General features: G+C 31.4%; 1 protein-coding gene across 1 annotated transcript in view; it reads left to right on the top strand.

Moving 5' to 3' along the window:
- The window catches only part of LOC127276993 (apoptosis-stimulating of p53 protein 2), a 169,259-nt gene that overhangs the window by 11,214 nt on the left and 136,936 nt on the right, over window positions 1-21,109 (top strand). The window contains exon 2 of the mRNA XM_051297768.1: window positions 14,630-14,685. Coding sequence (XP_051153725.1) covers window positions 14,653-14,685 — 33 coding nt within the window. The 5' untranslated portion in view covers window positions 14,630-14,652. The remainder of the gene's footprint in view (window positions 1-14,629; window positions 14,686-21,109) is intronic.

The raw sequence follows: 21,109 nt of genomic DNA, 5'->3' as shown, positions 1-21,109 counted from the left end.
ATAAAGTAACACACTTTATATCACCAAAAAAAATTATTAAAAAAGTGCCTTTTTACACCGCATTAACCATACCCCCCCCTTTAATTAGTACCAAAGACTTCAGTACGTGGATTGCTTATAAATGTAATTAGTGAAATACCATAGAAATCGATATTATTGTGGTGCTCATAGGCTTCTCTTGTTATTCTACTCATAACAGAGTTATTTCCATAATTTGTTCTTTGTAATGACTGTCTGAACAAAGTCGGATTTTTGATTGGTCTAGTAGGAACAGCAAAATTAAGCAAAGACAAGAGTGGAGGGCAGTTTATAATGCCATTAATAATTTTAAACAAAAAAAGTAAATCTGTAAATAAAAATCTGTTTCTTAATAAAGGAATACCTAAAATCCGTCTCAATTCAGTATAGTCATGACTAAATCTATCGAATGGTATCCCCGTCTGTCTAGCAACAAAACGCATAAATTTATTTTGAACCCGTTCTAGGGCTATCAATAAGTATTCTTGATAAAGTGACCAAATCAACGAAGCATTTAGAACATGTTTTCCAAAATCCAATTCTGAGTCTAGTGTAACTCCCAGGTCACGTATCATGGAAACTCTCGAAAGAATGTCATTACCAATTGCATAATCATACTTTTTTTTATTAATTGTAGTTTACTGAATGAAATTATACTGCATTTTTTAATATTAAGAAAAAGTTTATTATTTGTTGACCATTTATTTAGTTTATTAAGATCTGATTAAAGATCAAGAGCATCTTGATCGCTCTCTAAATCTGAATCAGTAAAAATGTTTACTAATTTAAATTAGTGACTCAATAATTCAGAAGAAAAAAGAAAATCACTAATTCAAATTAGTAAACATTTTTACTAATTCAGATTTAGAGAGCGCATGTTATTAATTTGAGTAATTTAAGATCATCAGCAAACAAAAAAAATAAGCTGTGCTTAAATAGAATGTTAGTATCATTTATAAAAATCAAGAAAAATAGAGGCCCAAGATTCGACCCCTGGGGTACACCAGAAGTTGCTAGGAAAACAATTGAAAATCCATGCTTAACACGCACTGACGAATATCTGTCAATAAGATAACTTTTAACCCAAGTAATTAAATCACGAGAAAATCCTAAAGCTTCAAGCTTCGCCACCAGAATTGCATGGTCAACCCTATCAAAGGCTTTTGCAAAGTCAGTGTAAATTGCATTGACTTGTATTCCCTTTTCAAGATTTGATTATACAAAATTAGTAAACAATACTAAGTTAGTCAAGACTGATCTACGTCTCATGAATTCATCCTGATCATCAGGATAACAAAGCTACATGATTTTAAGATAGCGGGAGGAATGTAGTCATGTCCAGCGCCTTTATTAATATTTACATTTTTGAATTTTAATAATATTGTTTCTTTAGTGATTTCATGAGTACTTTGAGAAAAAATTCTTAAAAGATGGCTATTTTTTGCCTTCTGGTATCATACTACCAAGTTTTATTTAAATTCGTTAGCTTACTCTGAATTGTGATTAAAAAAACTTCTGAATTGACTACAATAAAAGAATAATATGATAATATAATAGGGTCAAACCAGTGAAAATCATCTGAGAGTGGAAAAATTTGAAAATTTTTCAATTAAAAGGGTTAGTTCTATTACTTAAAATTAACAAAAAATATCACCTTTCCAATCTTTTTTTATGAGAATAGAAAGAGATGTTAAACTTTAAAGTCCTAGAATTAATCTTCTAAGTAAAAATTTTTCAATTTTATTATTTCCGAAACGGAGCAAAATACCCTCACCAAATTTTCATAGCAGGTAAACTATATCAATATTAAAATAGGTGCGAAGCCCCAAATTTTTTGAAGCATCCAGAAAAAAAGTTTAAGCTTTGAAAAATTTTGAAATTTTTTACTAAACAAATTTTCAAATTCAAATTAATATCTTAAAATAAAATAATTATATATAGGGTCAGTTGGGGTTAATGAGAACAGCTTGTCAATTATTAACCAAATTGACAAAAATCAAAAATTCAAGTGAATTTCTGTTATAGGAGTCATAAGGAATAAGAAAAAAATTTAGTATGATTTTTAAGTCTGTTTTCTTTGAAATGCGAAACAAAATACTGAAACTGTTTGACTTTGATTTTCAAGTTTTTATGCATTGAGCGATAACTTGAATTATCTTGCTACCAATTGTCAAGATAAAAGCTTGGCAATACTCAAAACCTCTTGCAGGTGATCTGAGGTTAAAATATTGACTTTGAACTTAATTTTAAAACTGTAAATTAAGCTCTAAAACCTCTGGTTCCCATTTACCCCAACTGATCCTATTACATCCGTAATTTTCTGATATAGAATAAATTGATTTGTTTCCGGTAAATAGTAATATGTAATATTTAGTAGTTTTTGAATTATTATTCAAAAACTACTAAATATTTAGTAGTTTTTGAATTATTATTCAAAAACTACTAAATATTACATATTACGTTAATATTACGTTATTAATATTATTATTACGTTTCCAAAAAAAGTGCAACATTTAAGGTCATGAAATCACGTCGTGAACCTTTTATTTTGAGTTAATAATAATTTCAAAGGAAATAAAATTTACACGATAATATTAGCACCAATAAATCCAAAAATTCATCTAGTTTCACAAAATATTAAAACTAGATTTTTTAAAAATAAGTCAGCAACAGTTCTCTGATGATTTTTAGTCGTATGACCCAACAGAATAAAAAAAACAACTTAAAAACCAATTATTTTTATAAAATACAGTAAATTTTCGTAAATATTTGTAGATTTATTCATACTTACAAGGAAAAATTTAAATTTTAAAAGAAAAAATAAACCGGGAAAAATTAGGAAATGACCGGGAATTTTGTTAAACAAAATTAGTAGGCACCCTGAAATTGCTTCATTACGATGTGCAGATCAGTAAATATAATAATAATATATGAGTGACTATACACCGCAATGAGAAGAGAATCATTGTCATGCGAAGGTGAGAAACTTTTCTCATCGATGAGTGAGTGAAATCAAGGTTGCCAACCTAGAAGACGTGTTGGTAAGGTAGGTATTGAATTTTTTTCTTAAGAAACTATTCAATACCTACCTTACCAACACGTCTTCTAGGTTGGCAACCTTGATTTCACTCACTCATCGATGAGAAAAGTTTCTTACTTTCGCATGACAATGTTTCTCTTCTCACTGCGGTGTATAGTCACTCTATTACTATAATTTTTGGAGATAAAAGTGGGATGATCAATACACTGGAAACTCCCAAGAGCGATCTTCCCGAGAGCGGACGAACTATCAGCGCGGGGTGGTAAAGAGTGAGGAGGAAAGAGATGGGCGGGATCAGAAACAGAAAACAGGAGCGTCTGCTTTGAGTGTACCGTTACTATGCAAGCAGTTTTATTGGCTTATTAATTACTAAATTTTTGAAAAAAAATATTAATTATAAAATGACAACTTACAATACTTTACTATAAAAACAAAATGTATTAATATTTGGGACGTTCCACGTCAAACGGAACAGAGCTCTAGCCAAAAATTGGCTTGATAAAAAAAATCGTTTAAGGGCTGAAAAAACTTGTACACTCTTGTACTTTCGAAAGCAGATGGGCGATTTCAGAAATTCAATATGGCGGCGCCTGTAGATGTGATATAAGTCATCAATGTCACGATTCGACAAATACAAACATGAATAAAATTTCCAAAATTAATTAAATTGAATCAAAAAATAGGAAAAGAACTAGGCGCAATTGCGCCTACATCTAGGGTTTCGTGGCGCTTTGAATTTTAATTAAAAAAAAAAAATAAATCAAAAATAAATAATTTAAAAATAAATAATAAAATTTATTTTATAAATTTTATGTACTATTAAATTTTATAAAATATTAAAATAAAAATCAAAAATTGGCAAAAATCAAAATTGATAAAAAAGGTAAATGAAAGAAAAAAGAAAGAGTGGCTGCGGAGTGGAGGTCTTTCTTCTATCATTTATCTTTTTTGATTCACAAACAAAAACATTAGGCAAAATGTCCATTCGATAATGTCCACTATTAAGACATGTCAACTCTTGGAGATGTCAACTATAGGGACATGTCAACTACTGGGACATGCCCCTATAGAGACATGTCAACTATTGGGACATGTCAATTACTGAGACAGGTCAACTACTGGGACATGTCAACTATTGGGGTTTGTACTACGGACAGACGGACGCTTTTGGAGATGTCAACTATAGAGACATGTCAACTATAGGGACATGTCAACTACTGGGACATGCCCCTATAGAGACATGTCAACTATTGGGACATGTCAATTACTGAGACAGGTCAACTACTGGGACATGTCAACTATTGGGGTTTGTACTACGGACAGACGGACGCTTTTGGAGATGTCAACTATAGAGACATGTCAAATATAGGGACATGTCAACTACTGGGACATGTCCCATTAGTTAACATGTCACTGAGACAGGTCAACTATTGGGGTTTGTACTACGGACAGACGGACGCTCTTGGAGATGTCAACTATAGAGACATGTCAACTATAGGGACATGTCCCAATAGTTAAAATGTCCCTATAATTGACATGTCAACTATTGGGACATGTCAATTACTGAGACAGGTCAACTACTGGGACATGTCAACTATTGGGGTTTGTACTACGGACAGACGGACGCCAAAGTGAAACTATAAGGCTTTCGGCCATGGGCCACGAAACCCTAAAAATACACTTTTAAGCATTTTTGGGGTCGCTGAATACGAATCTGAAGTCAGATTTTAAAAATTCAAAATGGCGGATCCAAAATGGTGGTCGATTTTTAAAAATTTAATATTTTTCCTCAAAACTTACTACTTGGGGGTTTTCGGGGTCGTAGAATACGAATCTGAAGTCAGATTTTAAAAATTCAAAATGGCGGTTCCAAAATGGTGGTCGATTTTTGTTAAAACTAAATTTTTTTTTCTCAAAACTGGTTACTCGGGGGTTTTTGGGGTCGCTGAATATGAATCTGCAGTAAGATTTTAAAAATTCAAAATGGCGGATCCAAAATGGTGGTCGATTTTTGTTAAAACTCAATTTTTTTTCTCAAAACTGGTTACTCGGGGGTTTTTGGGGTCGCTGAATGCGATTATTTTGTAAATAAAATAATAATAATAAAAAACTAAGCGCATATGAAAAATAAAAAAATAATATGTAAAATTAATGAGTAGTAAAGTCTTTGTAAGGACTTTTGATATTTAAATCTTTCTTTTACATAGGTAAAATCATAAAGCTCTAAAAAATATACACTGTTAATTACAATGCTATCGTTCATAAAAGGTTTCAAAGACACTTGGCTAAAAAATATACAAGTGCTCCTTTGTTTTAAAAATAAGCGACCTTTAAAACACCCGAATAACATATTTAATCAAAAAAATCTAATTTTATAATTAATTCATCCACACCGAAAACCCTAAATAACAAGTTTCGAAGAAAAAATTGAATTTTAACGAAAATGGACAGCCATTTTGGATCCGCCATTTTGAATTTTTAAAATCTTACTGCAGATTCATATTCAGCGACCCCAAAAACCCCCGAGTAACCAGTTTTGAGAAAAAATATTTAGTTTTAACAAAAATCGACCACCATTTTGGATCCGCCATTTTGAATTTTTAAAATCTGACTTCAGATTCGTATTCTACGACCCCGAAAACCCCCAAGTAGTAAGTTTTGAGGAAAAATATTAAAATTTTAAAAATCGACCACCATTTTGGATCCGCCATTTTGAATTTTTAAAATCTGACTTCAGATTCATATGCAGCGACCCCAAAAATGCTTAAAAGTGTATTTTTTGATTCAATTTAATTAATTTTGGAAATTTTATTCATGTTTGTATTTGTCGAATCGTGACATTGATGACTTATATCACATCTACAGGCGCCGCCATATTGAATTTCTGAAATCGCCCATCTGCTTTCGAAAGTACAAGAGTGTACAAGTTTTTTCAGCCCTTAAACGATTTTTTTTATCAAGCCAATTTTTGGCTAGAGCTCTGTTCCGTTTGACGTGGAACGTCCCATTTATAATAATATGTAGAATGTATTTTGCTAAAACCACTGGTAGTTCATTGTACGGCCATGAGTGTTTATAGTATTCCACGTCAAGGACATTTTTCAGTGTATTGTAATTTTAAGTTCGTACTGTCAACAAAAATAATAAGAGAGTGTTTTCCCCAGAACACCGCAGTTATAAACATTACACTGAGAAAAAAGAAATGACTGAGTAGCGTCCGGACATGAATGGTTCATGGTTTATGTAAAAAAGGGTACACATCAAAAAGGTTCTTTTTTCAGCTAAAGTTTGGTTAAGAAAACCGTTAATAGAATTATTATAATTATTTTTTATTTACTAATTTGTTGAATTTTAAGTAATAGATGATAAACACAAATTATTGCATAAATTTATAAAATAAATAAAAATAACCCTAGTAGAAAGTCCTAGCTATAATAAAAGAACTGGCCAGTCGTGCTTGAATTTGTCTAGTTACTTTACTAGCCAGCTCGCTAAAAACTTGATAATTATTTATCAATAGAACTTTTGAAAAACTAATCAAATTAATTCTTTTAAATATTTCTACATTCATTTAATAATAAGATTTAATGTAGTAAACACGTTTATTTTATGTAATTAAAAAAAAATTCCAATTATCAACAAAAATTATATGAAAATATAATGCACTAAATATATTTAGTTAATTTAAAAAAAAATTACATTAGTAAAACGATTGAAGCAACACATCCACATCTTGACTGAACTATTAACAACACTGAAACAATTATAATTATCATATTAATATGAATGTCATAACATGAACCTTAAAACACTTCTCGCAGTTTCAACGAAAAAATCTTGGGGGCACAGGGAAGCGAACACGGGTCCTCTGGGCAGGAACAAAAGAAACACACGCTTTACGCAACTCTTTTTTTTTTTTTTATTTATTTTTATAGCCAATCATAAACAATATATATATCAGAAAACGGACAACAAATCATAAAACCGTCTTTACAGTTTGTTTCAGCTTACGCATTTTTATACAAACTATATGACCTTTATAAAAGGTACTCGTAGTTTACTCTTTTTCATTTTGCTTTATCACTCATAAGAATATATTTTTACATTTCGGATGTATAGCTGTAGTTATATTTTTTTTTACTCACAAAAGAACTTGGTGGAATTTCCAAGTACAAAATTGAGTTCGTACGTTGTTAAAAAAAAAGAAAATCATTACAATGATATTACGCTTCTAATTAATTACATTATTTATATATTTACATTTTTGTGCTAATCAATTTAGGGCTGCAAGGCGAATGTCCTCCCAGTGGTCACGTGCGAATTCTTTCTCCATCCACCAGTACTTTTTGCTATTGTTTATATAGTTACTTTTCTTATCTTTTTTAGGGATTCTTAATGAATATCTCATTTGGATATTCGAGTTGAGACCATTTATTCCCGGATCATATTCAATTTTTTTGTTATAAGCATGCCTTTTTATATGATAAATTAGTGGGATTTTATTTTTGTCCTGGATCAAGCCCAAACTATCTAGATATGGGATCGCTTCGGGTGGTATTTTTCCCTCTTTTCTAATTTTCTCAAAATAAGTATTGTTAGGGTAGTACTACGCGAAAATTAGGCTATTTGAAAAGACCCTCGACGCCGTGGCTATGTGGTCCCTTGTCAATTTTAAAATAAACAGGTCAATTCTATTGACATCGGCTTTATCATAGAGTAATACCGTTGGGAAGTATCTGGTGAAACCTGATTCTTTTGTTTTATATAAGCCTGTACACGCTCTGAGACACTTCCTCTCGAAAGCTCTCAGCTTTTCCATCACGGATGGTCTTATGTTATACCATATTTGACAACAACATGTTATAATTGGTCTAATTAATGCTAAATAACATATTACTTTCACTTTTTTGCTGAGATATTTCGAGTGAAAGAGTCTCCCTAATGCGAAAAAGACATTTTTTGCTTTTGTCAATTGTATATCTATGTGATTGTTGAATCTAATCTTTTCATCCAAATGGACCCCCAGGTATTTCACTGTCTTTCTATTTGGCAACGGTTCACCCCCCTCTTCCGGCGTTATTGAGAAATCTCTCCATATCTTTGTAAATTTAGCTTTATCTTTATTTGTATTTGGTCTAAACAAAATTGTCTCGCATTTATCTAAGTTGACTTTGAGTTTCCACGTTCCATAGAAATTTACAATTTTACGAAATATATCTTGCAGGATTTCTTTCGTCCTATTCAAATCCCTATGTGTCACATACAGTATCACGTCATCTGCGAATGCAATGCCTCTTACCAAAGAAGAGCCATTTATTCCATACACAGACAACAGCGATGCCATGTATATATTATACAACAGGGGTGAGTTAACCGCACCCTGTTGTAATCCCTCTGTCAACTTAAATTTGCGGTCCGAAATGTTGTTTCCTTGACAAATTACAAATTCTTTTCCTTCTATCATCATCCACATGCTTCTAAGTATGTGAATCGGGAATTCAGCTTTCAACAATTTAAAAAATAACCCCTCTCTCCACACCGTGTCGAAGGCCTTTTCAATGTCTATTAGTACCGTCCCTAGGAACTTATTCTCATTTAGTGCTTTGCTAATATCTGACGTTATTTTTCCAATTGCATGCATTGTTGAGTGTTGGTATCTGAAGCCAAACTGAGCTTCCGATATCATCTGCTTTTTTTCGCATAAATAGGTCAGTTGACCGTTTAGTATTATTTCAAATATCTTGCTTATATTAGGTAGCAAAGAAATGGGTCTATAGCTACTCGGTAGGTGAGAGTTTTTATCTTTTTTTAACAATGCAATTACTTTTGCTGTTCTCCACCTATCTGGGAAGTGGTTATTATTTAAAATGTTATTAAACAAAATACAATAAAGTTCTAATATTTTTTTTGGTAAGTGTTTCAAAGCAATGTTTGGAATCTTATCCACACCGGATGATTTTTTATTCTTTAAATTTTTTAGTATTATTTTAAGTTTTGGGAGATTACAAAAAAAATTTTTATCCACATCCCAAACAGGCGACACAGTTGAGTTTTCCTTGGTAGAATTTGTTAATTTATTATTATTTGTTTTATCTTTATCTAAATCTTTTTAAAATTTTTCTGTTTTCTTTTTATTATTTCATTTAGTCTCGGTTGACCCATGTTTACATTTTTTTTACCAATAGAAGCAAAATATTCTCCCATTATAGCCATTTTATTTTGTTCGTTACTAACTACGAAATTATTATTTTGATCCACCGGAAGCTCGTTTATATCAATACCCGCGTTTCGTATCATGTCTCTACTACTGTTATTAAGTAATAACGTATCAATCTCGCACCCTTGTTTTTTCCTAAACATTTTATTTATTTCAGGAAATAATTCATTATTTTTTTACTCTTTATTCTATTGGCCCAGAATTCGCTATAAGATTTTTTATTTTCACTGTCAATTTTTGTTTTAATTTCATGAAGTAAATATTTATACATTTCTTTTTCATCTCTGTACATTCTTTTATTTTTTTGACATTTAAATAGTGATGACAATATAAAACTTTTCCTTTTGTGTAATTTTATTACTTTCCGTGACAAGTATCTCTCCTCTGAATCAAATTGTTTATATTTTGGTGTTGATATTTCTATTGCTTTTCTAATATTTATATCTAATGACTCTAAGTGTTTATCTATTTCTTCATTTTCTAAATTTTTATCTTTTGGAATAATTAATGATACTTCATTTAAATTTTTTGAAAATTTTTTCCAATCTGTTTTATTAACGCTTTACGCAACTCGGCCGTTCTGATTTTTTTCTATATTTCTTTATTGTTCAACAATTATAAAATACAAATATTATAACGACAAAATATATGAGATCGTTAGACACAATTTACGCAGTTGAAAAAATAGTCAAAACGGCAGGTAATCTTACACTCGCAGACATATTTGTAGTAATACATTCATCATCAATTATCACTCCGCAGAGAACCAGACAGTTCACACCATGACTTTGTTAACGAAGGCGAGAAAAAAAAGGTCCGATACACCTATACAGGTTATCCTGAATGGCGATACGCATTCCTTACAAAAAATCTGCCTAATCAACTATGTAATGTAATTGGGAAGAATGAACAAAAAACAATATACAAAAAAATAAAAACAAACAAAACCTATCTATCACAGATAAACAAAATCAGGCATTCGCAAGCCAAGGGTATTTATTCCCGTTTAGTCTAGATTTATCCATTCTATCACACTACGGTAACGCATTTGATCAACTTAAATAAGAGCCCATCTAGCCAAACCGAGTCGAACGCTTTCGACATATCAATAAGACATGCCGCCACGACCTGTCCCTCCAAATGAGCTCTGTTAATGTCAGACGTTAGCTTTGAAATAGCATGCAATGTCGAATTTTTACTCTTGAAACCAAACTGTTCCGGTGGCACAATATCCAGTTTTTTACAAGCCCGAGTTATTGTTTTATTAATAATGATATCAAAAACCTTACTCCAATTTGACAAAAGACTTATAGGCCTAAAGTTTCCCGGATCTGATAATGTCTTATCTTTTTCCCCAAGGGTTTAATTTTTGCTTTTTTCCATTTAGGAGGAAAGAAACAACTATTGAGCATGTTATTGAATAAGATTAAATAACAATTCAACATACTGAGCGGTAACTTTTTCCTGTTGAAATTTGGGTCGGAGGGCCAAATTCTCATTTGAGAATTCCACCAACGGTCGTTCTTCCGATTGCGCCGGCTTAAACTCGTTCTCAAAGTTACTTAATGATTTCGCAATGATTCTGTTCAAACCCGTATTTTGGTCTACAAAATGTGCCTCATTAACCCGCGCAAAGTGTGCACCCATCAAATCAAGTTTTTTTATAGGGTCGGTGACAATGAACGAATCATTATCAGAGCCCAACTCTCCCGGGTCAATTCGTGCCTTATTCAATAATTCAATATTAGCCCTAGGTACCCTTAAGTTTGGAATTTCGATGGGCTTTTTAGGTCTAAAAATTGCATTTAACCTCTCGAAAATACGCTCATTATTATTGCAATCAATCTTTTCCATTCTTTTTGACCAATATTTGTTAACTGACGAATTAAATAGCCCTTTTAATTTAAGTCTTGCTTTTTCGAGTAAATATTTACTTAATGCTAATTCTTGCCCGAACCGTTCATTATAAAATTCAATTTCTGCATTTGATAAATTACGTTTCGCTGGTATATCTATATTTAAGTTTGAATTTTTTGTGTAGTATTTTTGCCAATCTGTTTTATTTAAATTTAACGGATAGTCATTGGATTCAAGTCCTTCCGGTATTGTTTCATTATTTGGCAGAACGACTCTCAATAGTAAGTCATCATGATCGCTGTCATATGGAATAGTTGGAATACGATTGCAATTTAAATTTTACAGGTTCACTCGAACATCATGTAAACATATGTCCAAATAAGAGTTAGTGCTCAGAAAAGTCGCCTGCGTTGGTCCGGTTACACGTGAAAAAGAATAACGTTGGATTAATACCGTTTTCCGATTGGTTCAACGGCAAGGAGCGCTGTAGGCAGTGTCTGTTGGATCAACTTACTTGTAACAATAGATTGACAGTAGGTTCAACAGTAAAAGTCTGTTGAATCAATGCCGAAATCGTGACAAGGCCCACTGACGTTGAACCAATCGGAAAACGGTATTAATCCAACGTTTCTCTTTTTCCCGTGTAGTATTGTTTTGTATTGGAAATCGAAACGATTCATCCAGTTAGACAAATATTTTCCGCGATCATTAAGTTGCGAGTCACCCCATTTGGGGTGATCACCAACGAGTATGTAAAAATTATCATTATACGATCCAATTCTAAGTCTTGAAAAATATTTGACAAGTCATTCGCAAAATCATTTCTGGCATTACCTGCTGCGTACGCGCAAATAATGAAAAAGTTTCTGCCTTCCGATAATTTTATCTTTATAACCGTAGTTTTGATAATTTTTATTTTCGATTGGGAGGGAATATTAACTCTTCGGCCGTTTTGATCAGTGATATTAGAATAAATGCTTGACGTGTTTCACTGTACCTAATAATATTACGAATTTGTGAATATTTTTATTATTTTCTAGGCAAATAAACATTTTAGATGTTTATTTAATTTTAAATGATTTATTTATAATTTAATTTAAACATTAGAAAATTATAAAAAAACTAATTACATACTAATTTTTTTTATTTATTATCCTCAAAAATTTTATAAATAAAATAATTTTAATAAATTAATAATTATTGATATAATATAATATAATATTATTAATATTATTATCATATACTCAAAGAGAAAAATAATAATCTACCATGTAAAATTTATCTGAAAATAATAATAATCGTTTAATAATTTTTTTTTAAAACTAAAAACACTTTTTTATTCAAGGTAATATTATTTTTAAAAAGCGCGCTTTTTTGCCTTGGGCCAATCAGGTGATTTCAACTAAATGTAGGTTATGTTCGTTTCTAATTCATGACAGCTGCAAACATTTACAACAAATAATGCTTTGCAAATGTATATTTATTGTTATTAAGTAAGTTATGCAAAAAATATATATGTGGAACAATGATTTACGGTGATTTTCATAAAATGAATATTGATTTAGATGCTTTGAAAAGCTAAGTTCATTTTTTCTTACATTCAATTTTTTCGACCACCGAGATACATTTTCATGTGTTTTGTATGCACTGTCTTTATAAGAAAGGAATATTAATATTATTAATCTATTAAATAATTAATTTTTATAAACAAGTTGTAATTTTTTTACACCAAGCAAGCGAAATGTCAATACACAAAATTCTAGCACAACTGTCCAGTTACTAGATTTATTGTAGCGCCACCGCCATGACAAGGATATAGGAATATAATTTCGAAGAGCACTGGATAGTGCCATTAAAAAAACTGGATAGCTTTGAGTCGTGGAAATATCAAGTTTAACTTGAATTATATCCAAGAGTGTTGGTCAGCCACTCTATTGTAATTTGCAAGTTTAGCTAGAATCATCCGATACGAGAAAAACTGTCCAGTAACTTGACGAATTCTAGTGGTGCCATGACAAATTTCTTCTAGGGAATATTATGAATAATAAAATTATTAAATGAAATATGTATCTAAACATTCAAATTAAAAAAACCTTCATATTCGATGTGTTTTTTCAGTTTAAACTCAAAATTAAAGTGTATTTTTTTTATTTGTCCTGTAAATTATAATTTTCAGTCGAAGAGGAAATTGCCTATCAAAAGACAATAAGTAAAAACAATATAACTTTAAAGTTAATGTCTAAGACATTAACTCTAGAGAGGCTTGGGTCATGTCTAGACATCAAAGAGTAATTTCTAAATGAAAAGAAACTTTTGGACAGGAACCATTCATGTCCGGACGCTACTCAGTTATTTCTTTTTTTCTCAGTGCACAGTGGCCGATTTCCCGAAAAACCTGGCCAAAAATCGAAAAATGATACGGTTTCAATCAAAATTGGTATACCCATGTTTTTTGGGCTTCTGAATTCAAATTTTACATTGGTTGTGTCAAATTCAAAATGGCGGATCCAAAATGGCCGTTTAGATTTTAAAAAACTTTGCTAAAAATTAAAAAATGGTACGATTTTAACCAAACTTAGTATACTTACGTTTACTGGGTTTCTGAAATCAAATTTTACATTTGTTTTATCAAATTCAATATGGCGGATCCAAAATATTTGCTGGTATTATAAAATTGCGTATATGTGTTAGAGTTTATTTTTTTTAAATTACAGAATTTTAGTTTAAAGCGAATGCGAATGAAGAAAAAGTCAGTCTTTCACGTTCAGTTGCACCGCCGGCCGGTGCAACGCGCTGTCGGTAAACCGCGCTGGGTGAAATAAAAAGTGATACCAAAACTGCAGGGGCAGCTTGGGGCAGCTGATTTCAATTAAAATGAATCAAAAATATATTCTAGTTTATGATAATACCAGGTAGGGCGCGGATATCGGTGGATTTCACAACTATTTTCATGATTTACGTTGATAAAACAATACAAAAATCGTAGCCATGAATAGCGATGTTTAATGTCATTTTTTAAAAACTGTACGTTTTAAATGTGATGATAAATACATTCAACCTATTTCATACACCTTTGTTAATAATTCCCAAAAAAAGATATTCAAAAATCTGCTGTATATTAGTATATTTTCACTATTTTAACTGTGACGAAAATTTATAGTTATGAAACGTTCTGAGTAAATCTCTGGCAAAGATCACTTTTACTTGTTCACATAATAAATTGGTGATAAAAAAAGTGTAATTTTTTTCGCAAAATTATGCAGTGAACCCTCCTTTATAATATTCAATAATAAAAAGTATAAATTTCTAAAAAAAATTTTTTGACTTTTGGCCAGGTTTTTCGGGAAATCGGCCACTGTGCAGTGTAGATTATCCGAATTTTCTTGTTTTTGTTATTCTCATTAATATATGCAACATTAGTTACTGATACCCAAAAGAAAATTAGGGGATACTTCAGGGATTCTTATTTAATATTTAAATAATTTTCTTTTTTTTAGGTGTATTGACTGACAAAAATGGTATGAGGGAAAACTCTGGCAACACAACCGAGGTGGTATGTATGCAAATTAGTATTTAACGAAATTTCCCAGTCAGAAATTATAAGTTCTTGGATAGGCTTGATATTTTTGTAAATTGTTTTCCTAGACGGAGAAAACTCGAGTGTTAAATTTTCAATGTTGAAAATTTATTTAGTTAATCTGATTTTCTTAATAATATAATTTATACTCTATTATATTTTTTTGCTTTGGGGTCATTCAAGCATTACGTAAGCATCTAAGGGGGAGGGAGAGGTTCCTCAGTTGCTTATGCACCATATAAAAATTCTATTTTTTCCATTATAATATGCTTATTTGGGGGAGGGGGGTCCAAAACCCTTGAAAATATGCTTACCTAATATACTTGAATGGCCCCTTTGTAAGTGGTACACTTTTTCCCCCTCTAGCAGCCACACGAATTTATTTGGAGGGCTGAAATTTGGTACACATTCGTATTTTCGCGTGTAGATTACAGGAAAAGTATAACGAACATGATTCGGATCAATTTACATAGCGTTGTCGAGGAAAAATAAAAATTTTTTGATTTTAGTATACAAATGTACTTTGACATGAAAATTACAGGAAACATATAGCGAGCACGATTCGAGTTGATGATCATAGTATTTTCAAGGGAAACTGATATTTTTAGAAAAAATCATGGATTTTTCCAATAAAAAAAGAAGAAAATTTTATTTAAAGGGATTCAAATTTATACATTACACGGAGAGAAATAATTGGTTAGGCTATGCTAAGTATTGGATAGGGTAGCAATTTTTGTTGGGCTCTATAGCCTGATCAAATTAGTTTGCTGCTGCAACTATTTCTGTTGCATACTCTCAAGTTGGATACTGCAACAAATTTCGATAGCTAGTATATACATTCCGTTGAATGCCTCATCCATCTCTCTTGCGCACAGTTACCTTTAATTTTGTTAGTACAACTATTTTGATTGGTGGGATATCTATCCCTTTTTTAATAATATTTAGAAAAAAATAGATTTAATTAAATAAAAATATCTTTCATACACGATACGATAATAAATGTTTTTTTACTATAAAAACAAACATTTACTTGACCGGATATGAAATTTTTTTATTTGATTCCATTTATATAGTCACTTATATGGCAAATAATAATTCATTTATAGACATCAGTGAAATTATAATAAATGAAAATTTATTTTCATTTCTCTTTTATACAGTATTCAAACACATAAAATGTGCAAGTAATTATTTATAAAAACTTATGTTATACGAGAACATTAACAATCTTAAATTAGATAAAATAAAAATGAATTTCAGATCTTTTACGCAGCGTATCTGTAGGCAATAAAACATTTTTCGTTTGACATTGTATGATAAATAACAGGGCGTGGCGAGAGTAAATTTTCTATTCGAATACATTTTGCTTTTCTCGTTGTTGTGACCTCATAAGCGTGTAAATTTTTTTCATACCCTACAGTATACCATTCATGATATACGAAACAAACTTTACCATTTTCATTGCAAAAAATTCTGTCTATTTCACCAAAAACTGGTAAATTACAAAAATCGTCGAAGTCGATTGCAAGATTCATGCCAATTTTATAGCGCGTACCTTTAAAATCTACCCATGGGACGTCGAGACAAGCTGACATGAAATCAGGAGGCAATTGAAGCTCTGTTGTTTCACAAGAATCTTGTACTTTTGATACATCTTCAATAATAGAAGCTGGACCAAACTCAATACGCGGTGAAGAAAAACCTTCGTTACCTTCGCCTGTAAAAAAATCAAGATTTCTTAATTATGTATACAAAATACTTAATATTGAAAAAGTTTTACAAATAAATTTTCACTTTGAACTTTAAAAATAAATTATAAAAATAACTAAAATAACTACAATTGAAAAATAACTAAAACTTACTGCTGTTTCTGTCGGAAAAACTGCAAGTATTTCTTCCCTCAGCTCCAGGAATCTTGCGTATTTTTACGTGTATATTATAGGAAAAATTTAACAAACATGATAGGAAGTTGTTTTAATTGAGTTTTTTTCGAAAAATATAATTTTTTTAAAAAGTGGACTTTTTCCTTAAATCGAGATACGGAACCCTAGGTTTCAATGCGAGTGTAACTCGCACTTATACGATTATTTTCATCCACTAGAAGTCAAATACTTAGTGTTTTGAAGTTGTTACACCCCTGGACAAAAATTCAACCCCTGCTTTAAGGCAAAAAATTCCATTCAGAAGCACATAGTCGCATTCATTTTCCCGTATTGATGCAGGCCTGTGTTATCATTGCAAGAAATTTTTTCCATTCTTTTTGTCCAATATTTATTTATTGACAAATTAAGTAAACCTTTTAATTAAAGTCTTGCTTCTTCAAGTAATTTTTTACTTACACTGTTAAAAATGTTTGTAGTTTTAATATACATAAAGTACTTAAATTTAAGAAACTGGTATATTAGAGTGTAATTCATATACAAAGTATATTAAATTTTGTCATTGAAAAAAATTCAAATAAAAAAATTGCATTTTACTCAATTTATACATGTTCTTGTGTACAAAATAAGGTTTTTATTAATAAAGCAAAGTAATTTCTTTCATGTAAATACAAGTTTAAATCAATTTACATTGTAAAAATGCATATAATTTGACATTTATAGTACTTAACCTAAATGTCACATATAAGTATTAAAATTCTTGTATTTAGAATGTTTTTTTTGAAAAATTTTCCCCTTATAAAACATTATTTGGACATAAACAACACAATAGTTAAAGAATTACGCACTGTTGTTTCAATTTCAAATAAATTTTCAATATCAAGGAAATAATGACCGTTTGGTGAAATAGGCATCTACAGCCGCCATGTTGTCACTTTAAATTTAATATACATGTATCTTAGATTTCAATACCTGTAGTGCATATTCGCTTCATACGCATGTATATTAAATCTAATACAGATTTTTCTAACAGTGTAGTTCTAATTCTTGCTTGAACTGTCGACTATTTTTTTGAACCGATGTACGCATGAGAGAAGGTAGCTTTTAATTTTTTGACACTTAATTATATAGTCATTGGTCATTGAAACGTTAAAAAAAAAATTTATAACCTCAAAAATTTACTTGGAAGTCAGAAGTTTCAATAAAAATTCTCTATTATCTATTACTGCACAAGATTGCCAGTCGTATTTCTTAAAAAAAACATTTTTGTCCTACCTGCACGGAAAGTGTGTTATTTCGTGCACTTGAGGCGGTCGCAAAGTAAGTGATTCCCGCCCAGAGATGGGGTGAGCGGGCGCAAAGTACATTCGCGCCCGCTGACGTCATAGATGCGGGCGCAAAGTACATTCGCGCCCGCTGACGTCATAGAAGCGGGCGCAAAATACATTCGCGCCCGCACCATTAAAAAATGTATTGTTTTCATTTTTTGTGACATAATAAACATACGTAATATACGTAAACAACTACATGTAATTTACCTTAAGTATATTATCTCCCCAACCCTGATGGAACATTAAAACAAGCGGACTTGCATGCACTCAATAATACACTTTCCATGCAGACAGGACAAAAAATGTTGTTCGCAGCACGGGCGCAAAAGGTGATAGTGTCTCAGGCGAGATTATGAAGAAACCTCGGCGACCCTACGCACCCTCGGCTTCGCCTCGGGCGCTTCGGGTCCCCTTGGTTTCTCTAATCTCGCCTTCGCCACAATCACCTATTTTGCGCCCTTGATACGAAAATAACTATTTTCTTAGTAGATTTTGAGTCAACTTATTCGAACCTATTATAGAAATTAATCAAAAATATTCGGTTTCGAAAAAATAAGATTATAATTGCCATACTTTTTCTCTCCTCTTTTAAAACAAATTGAAAATAATTTTTTTGATAACTAAAGGTGCTTTGAGGTTCCTAATTACGAATCTGATGTTAGTTTTTTAAAGTTCAAAATGGCGAATTCAATATGGCGGATGACATATAAAAATTGATCGAATTGGCTTGAAACTCGTTACTCGGGGTTTTTTGGAATCGCTGATTACGAATTTGCAGTCAGATTTTTGAAATTTAAAATGGCGGATCCAATATTTTCAGATAAAATACATAATGGATGCAAATTATAAAAACTGGAAGTGGGAATGGAAATTTTTAAAAATGGAAGTGTGAATGAGAATTAGAAAAAATGGAAGTGGAAGTCGTAATGAAAATAAAAAAGTAAAAATGGGAATGAAAATCAGAAAAAGTGAAAGTTTAAATGAGAATTAGAAAAAGTGGAAGTGGTAATGAAAATAAAAAAAATGTGAATGAGAATTAGATAAAGTAAAAGTGGAACTGGTAATAAAAATAAAAAAGTGGAAATGGGAATGAAAATTAGAAAAAGTGGTCAATATTATCGTAGAAATTGAACAAAAGTGACCTTGACACGAAACAAACATTTTGATAATTCCTGGTTTTCCACCTTTATTATGGGGGGAAACTCGTAAAAATAATTATTTTACAATTTTTTTTTCTTGCTTTAAAAACTAGGGGAGACCGAGGAGGAAAGTAACAAAAATCAGTTTTTTTGCTAGCATTAAAAATATTTGTCGGATAAATTTGTCCAATATATTAAATGAAAGCTTGGACATTCACCTTTTAAATAAAATTTGAATTAAACATTTATAATAAATTGACAGTTTACAGTATAACTTTTACGCAAGCTCTTCATCTGTTACTTTCCTCCTGACCCCCGAGGAGGAAAGTAACAAGCTCCTAGGAGGAAAGTAACAGTATAAAATTATGTAAAATTCTTTAGACTAATGACTATTATTAATTAGAAATATTTTTATTAGGAACACATAAAAGTTTAAGTACACTTTATACTTATTTGGCACATATTTGGGACATATTTAGCACATATTTCGAACATTTTATGAATTTAGCTCATTTTTTTTCTTAAAGATATTTTATGCTTACCTAGATCACAGGTTTTTCTTAAATAAATCTCTGTTATTCGTAAAATTAAATACGATTTGCTTCAATCATTAGTTAAAACATGGACAATATCGACAACAGGAGAAAAGTAGCGTGTTACTTTCCTCCTCGGTCGCTTTTTTCTTGTATGTCAACAAAAAAGTTAAAACTACACAAATGTTAAATTGTTTGTTTAAGCACAACTTATAGACAGATAATTAGGCTACAAAATAACGAAAGGCACATTTTGAAAAACAATAAAATTAAAGTAATACGAGACTTTGAAAATTTGAACGAAAACTTACTTTTGACGTTTTTTCTGCACGTCACACCGGAATCAGACCTAACCTTTCCTGTCAGGCTCGGACACACTATGGAGGAGGAAGGGGGAACAGTGCCGACTAAAAATATGTTTGAACCATGTCTATCCGATAATTTGTTTAAAAGTTATAAGCTTTGTTACTTTCCTCCTCTGTTACTTTCCTCCTCGGTCTCCCCTACTTTACTATCTGTAGAATATTATCCTACATTATTAATCTATAATTCGAAGTATAAATGTCTATGGTAGACATAAGTATAGCACTTCAAATGCTACAAATGCAGTGAACGATGCGCACGAGATCGCTCTATTCTTTCATTTTCTTGTCAATATAATTTTATTAATTGTCAGAAGCAAGCACTATTAACAAGTGATAGTAAATCTTAGTTTTAATGCAATAGTTATTTTCGAACGCATAAAACACTACTTTTTTGTATCGAAAACTTTAAACGCATTCTTCTCAAAATGTGTTTTTTATCGCGCCGTGCAATGCAGCTCAGACCATATTTAACCGATTTTCATGAAACTTACCAAAAATCTTCTTCAACTTACTGGCTATTGAATGACGAGCTTCTTTAAAAAAATGGAAACAATTTTTTTTGTGGATTGTATTGTTGCCGTAAGAAACAACTACCTAATGGGAAATTAAAACCACCATTGGTTTTAGCTTGGAATGATCACGCTACTGCCAATGATTCGCAGCCAAGCTTTGAGCTGCCAAGAAAACAAATTTTATATTCAAAGGCCTGATTTTTTATTGGCTGCCAAATCTAGTGACACCTCAACTGCGAGACAGTGTCATGTTCGCCCTCCCTATGGCGTTGAGCGAACTAAAGTCCAGAGCAGAGCCAACCGCGCAGCGCGGGAAAATTTGAAAAATTTGAATTAATTAGATATTTTATTTTTTTACTTTCAAACAAATAATTATAATCAAATAATAATTAATTTAATACATATTTCATTTACGAAATAATTATTAGGTAATAACAATGTTATATTTAAAAATTAGTTAATTAATTTTCTTCAATTTTGATAAAAAAAATCTGGCAGCCCCCTGCGGGGGCGGCCACATTCTCATCACGCGCTTCGCGCGTAGGGGCTCGCTTCGCTCGCTAGTTTGAGCGCGCCCCGGGGCGCGCGAAGGATAATCGTCCCGCTTCGCGGTCCGATATTATTACGCGCTTCGCGCGTT

This window comes from Leptopilina boulardi, unplaced genomic scaffold, assembly GCF_019393585.1.
Source record: "Leptopilina boulardi isolate dan_hultmark-lab unplaced genomic scaffold, ZJU_Lbou_2.1 LbouV2_162, whole genome shotgun sequence".
Taxonomy (NCBI): domain Eukaryota; kingdom Metazoa; phylum Arthropoda; class Insecta; order Hymenoptera; family Figitidae; genus Leptopilina; species Leptopilina boulardi.
The sequence above is the reverse complement of the archived record's forward strand: the minus strand, read 5'-3'. Positions and strand labels throughout refer to the sequence as shown.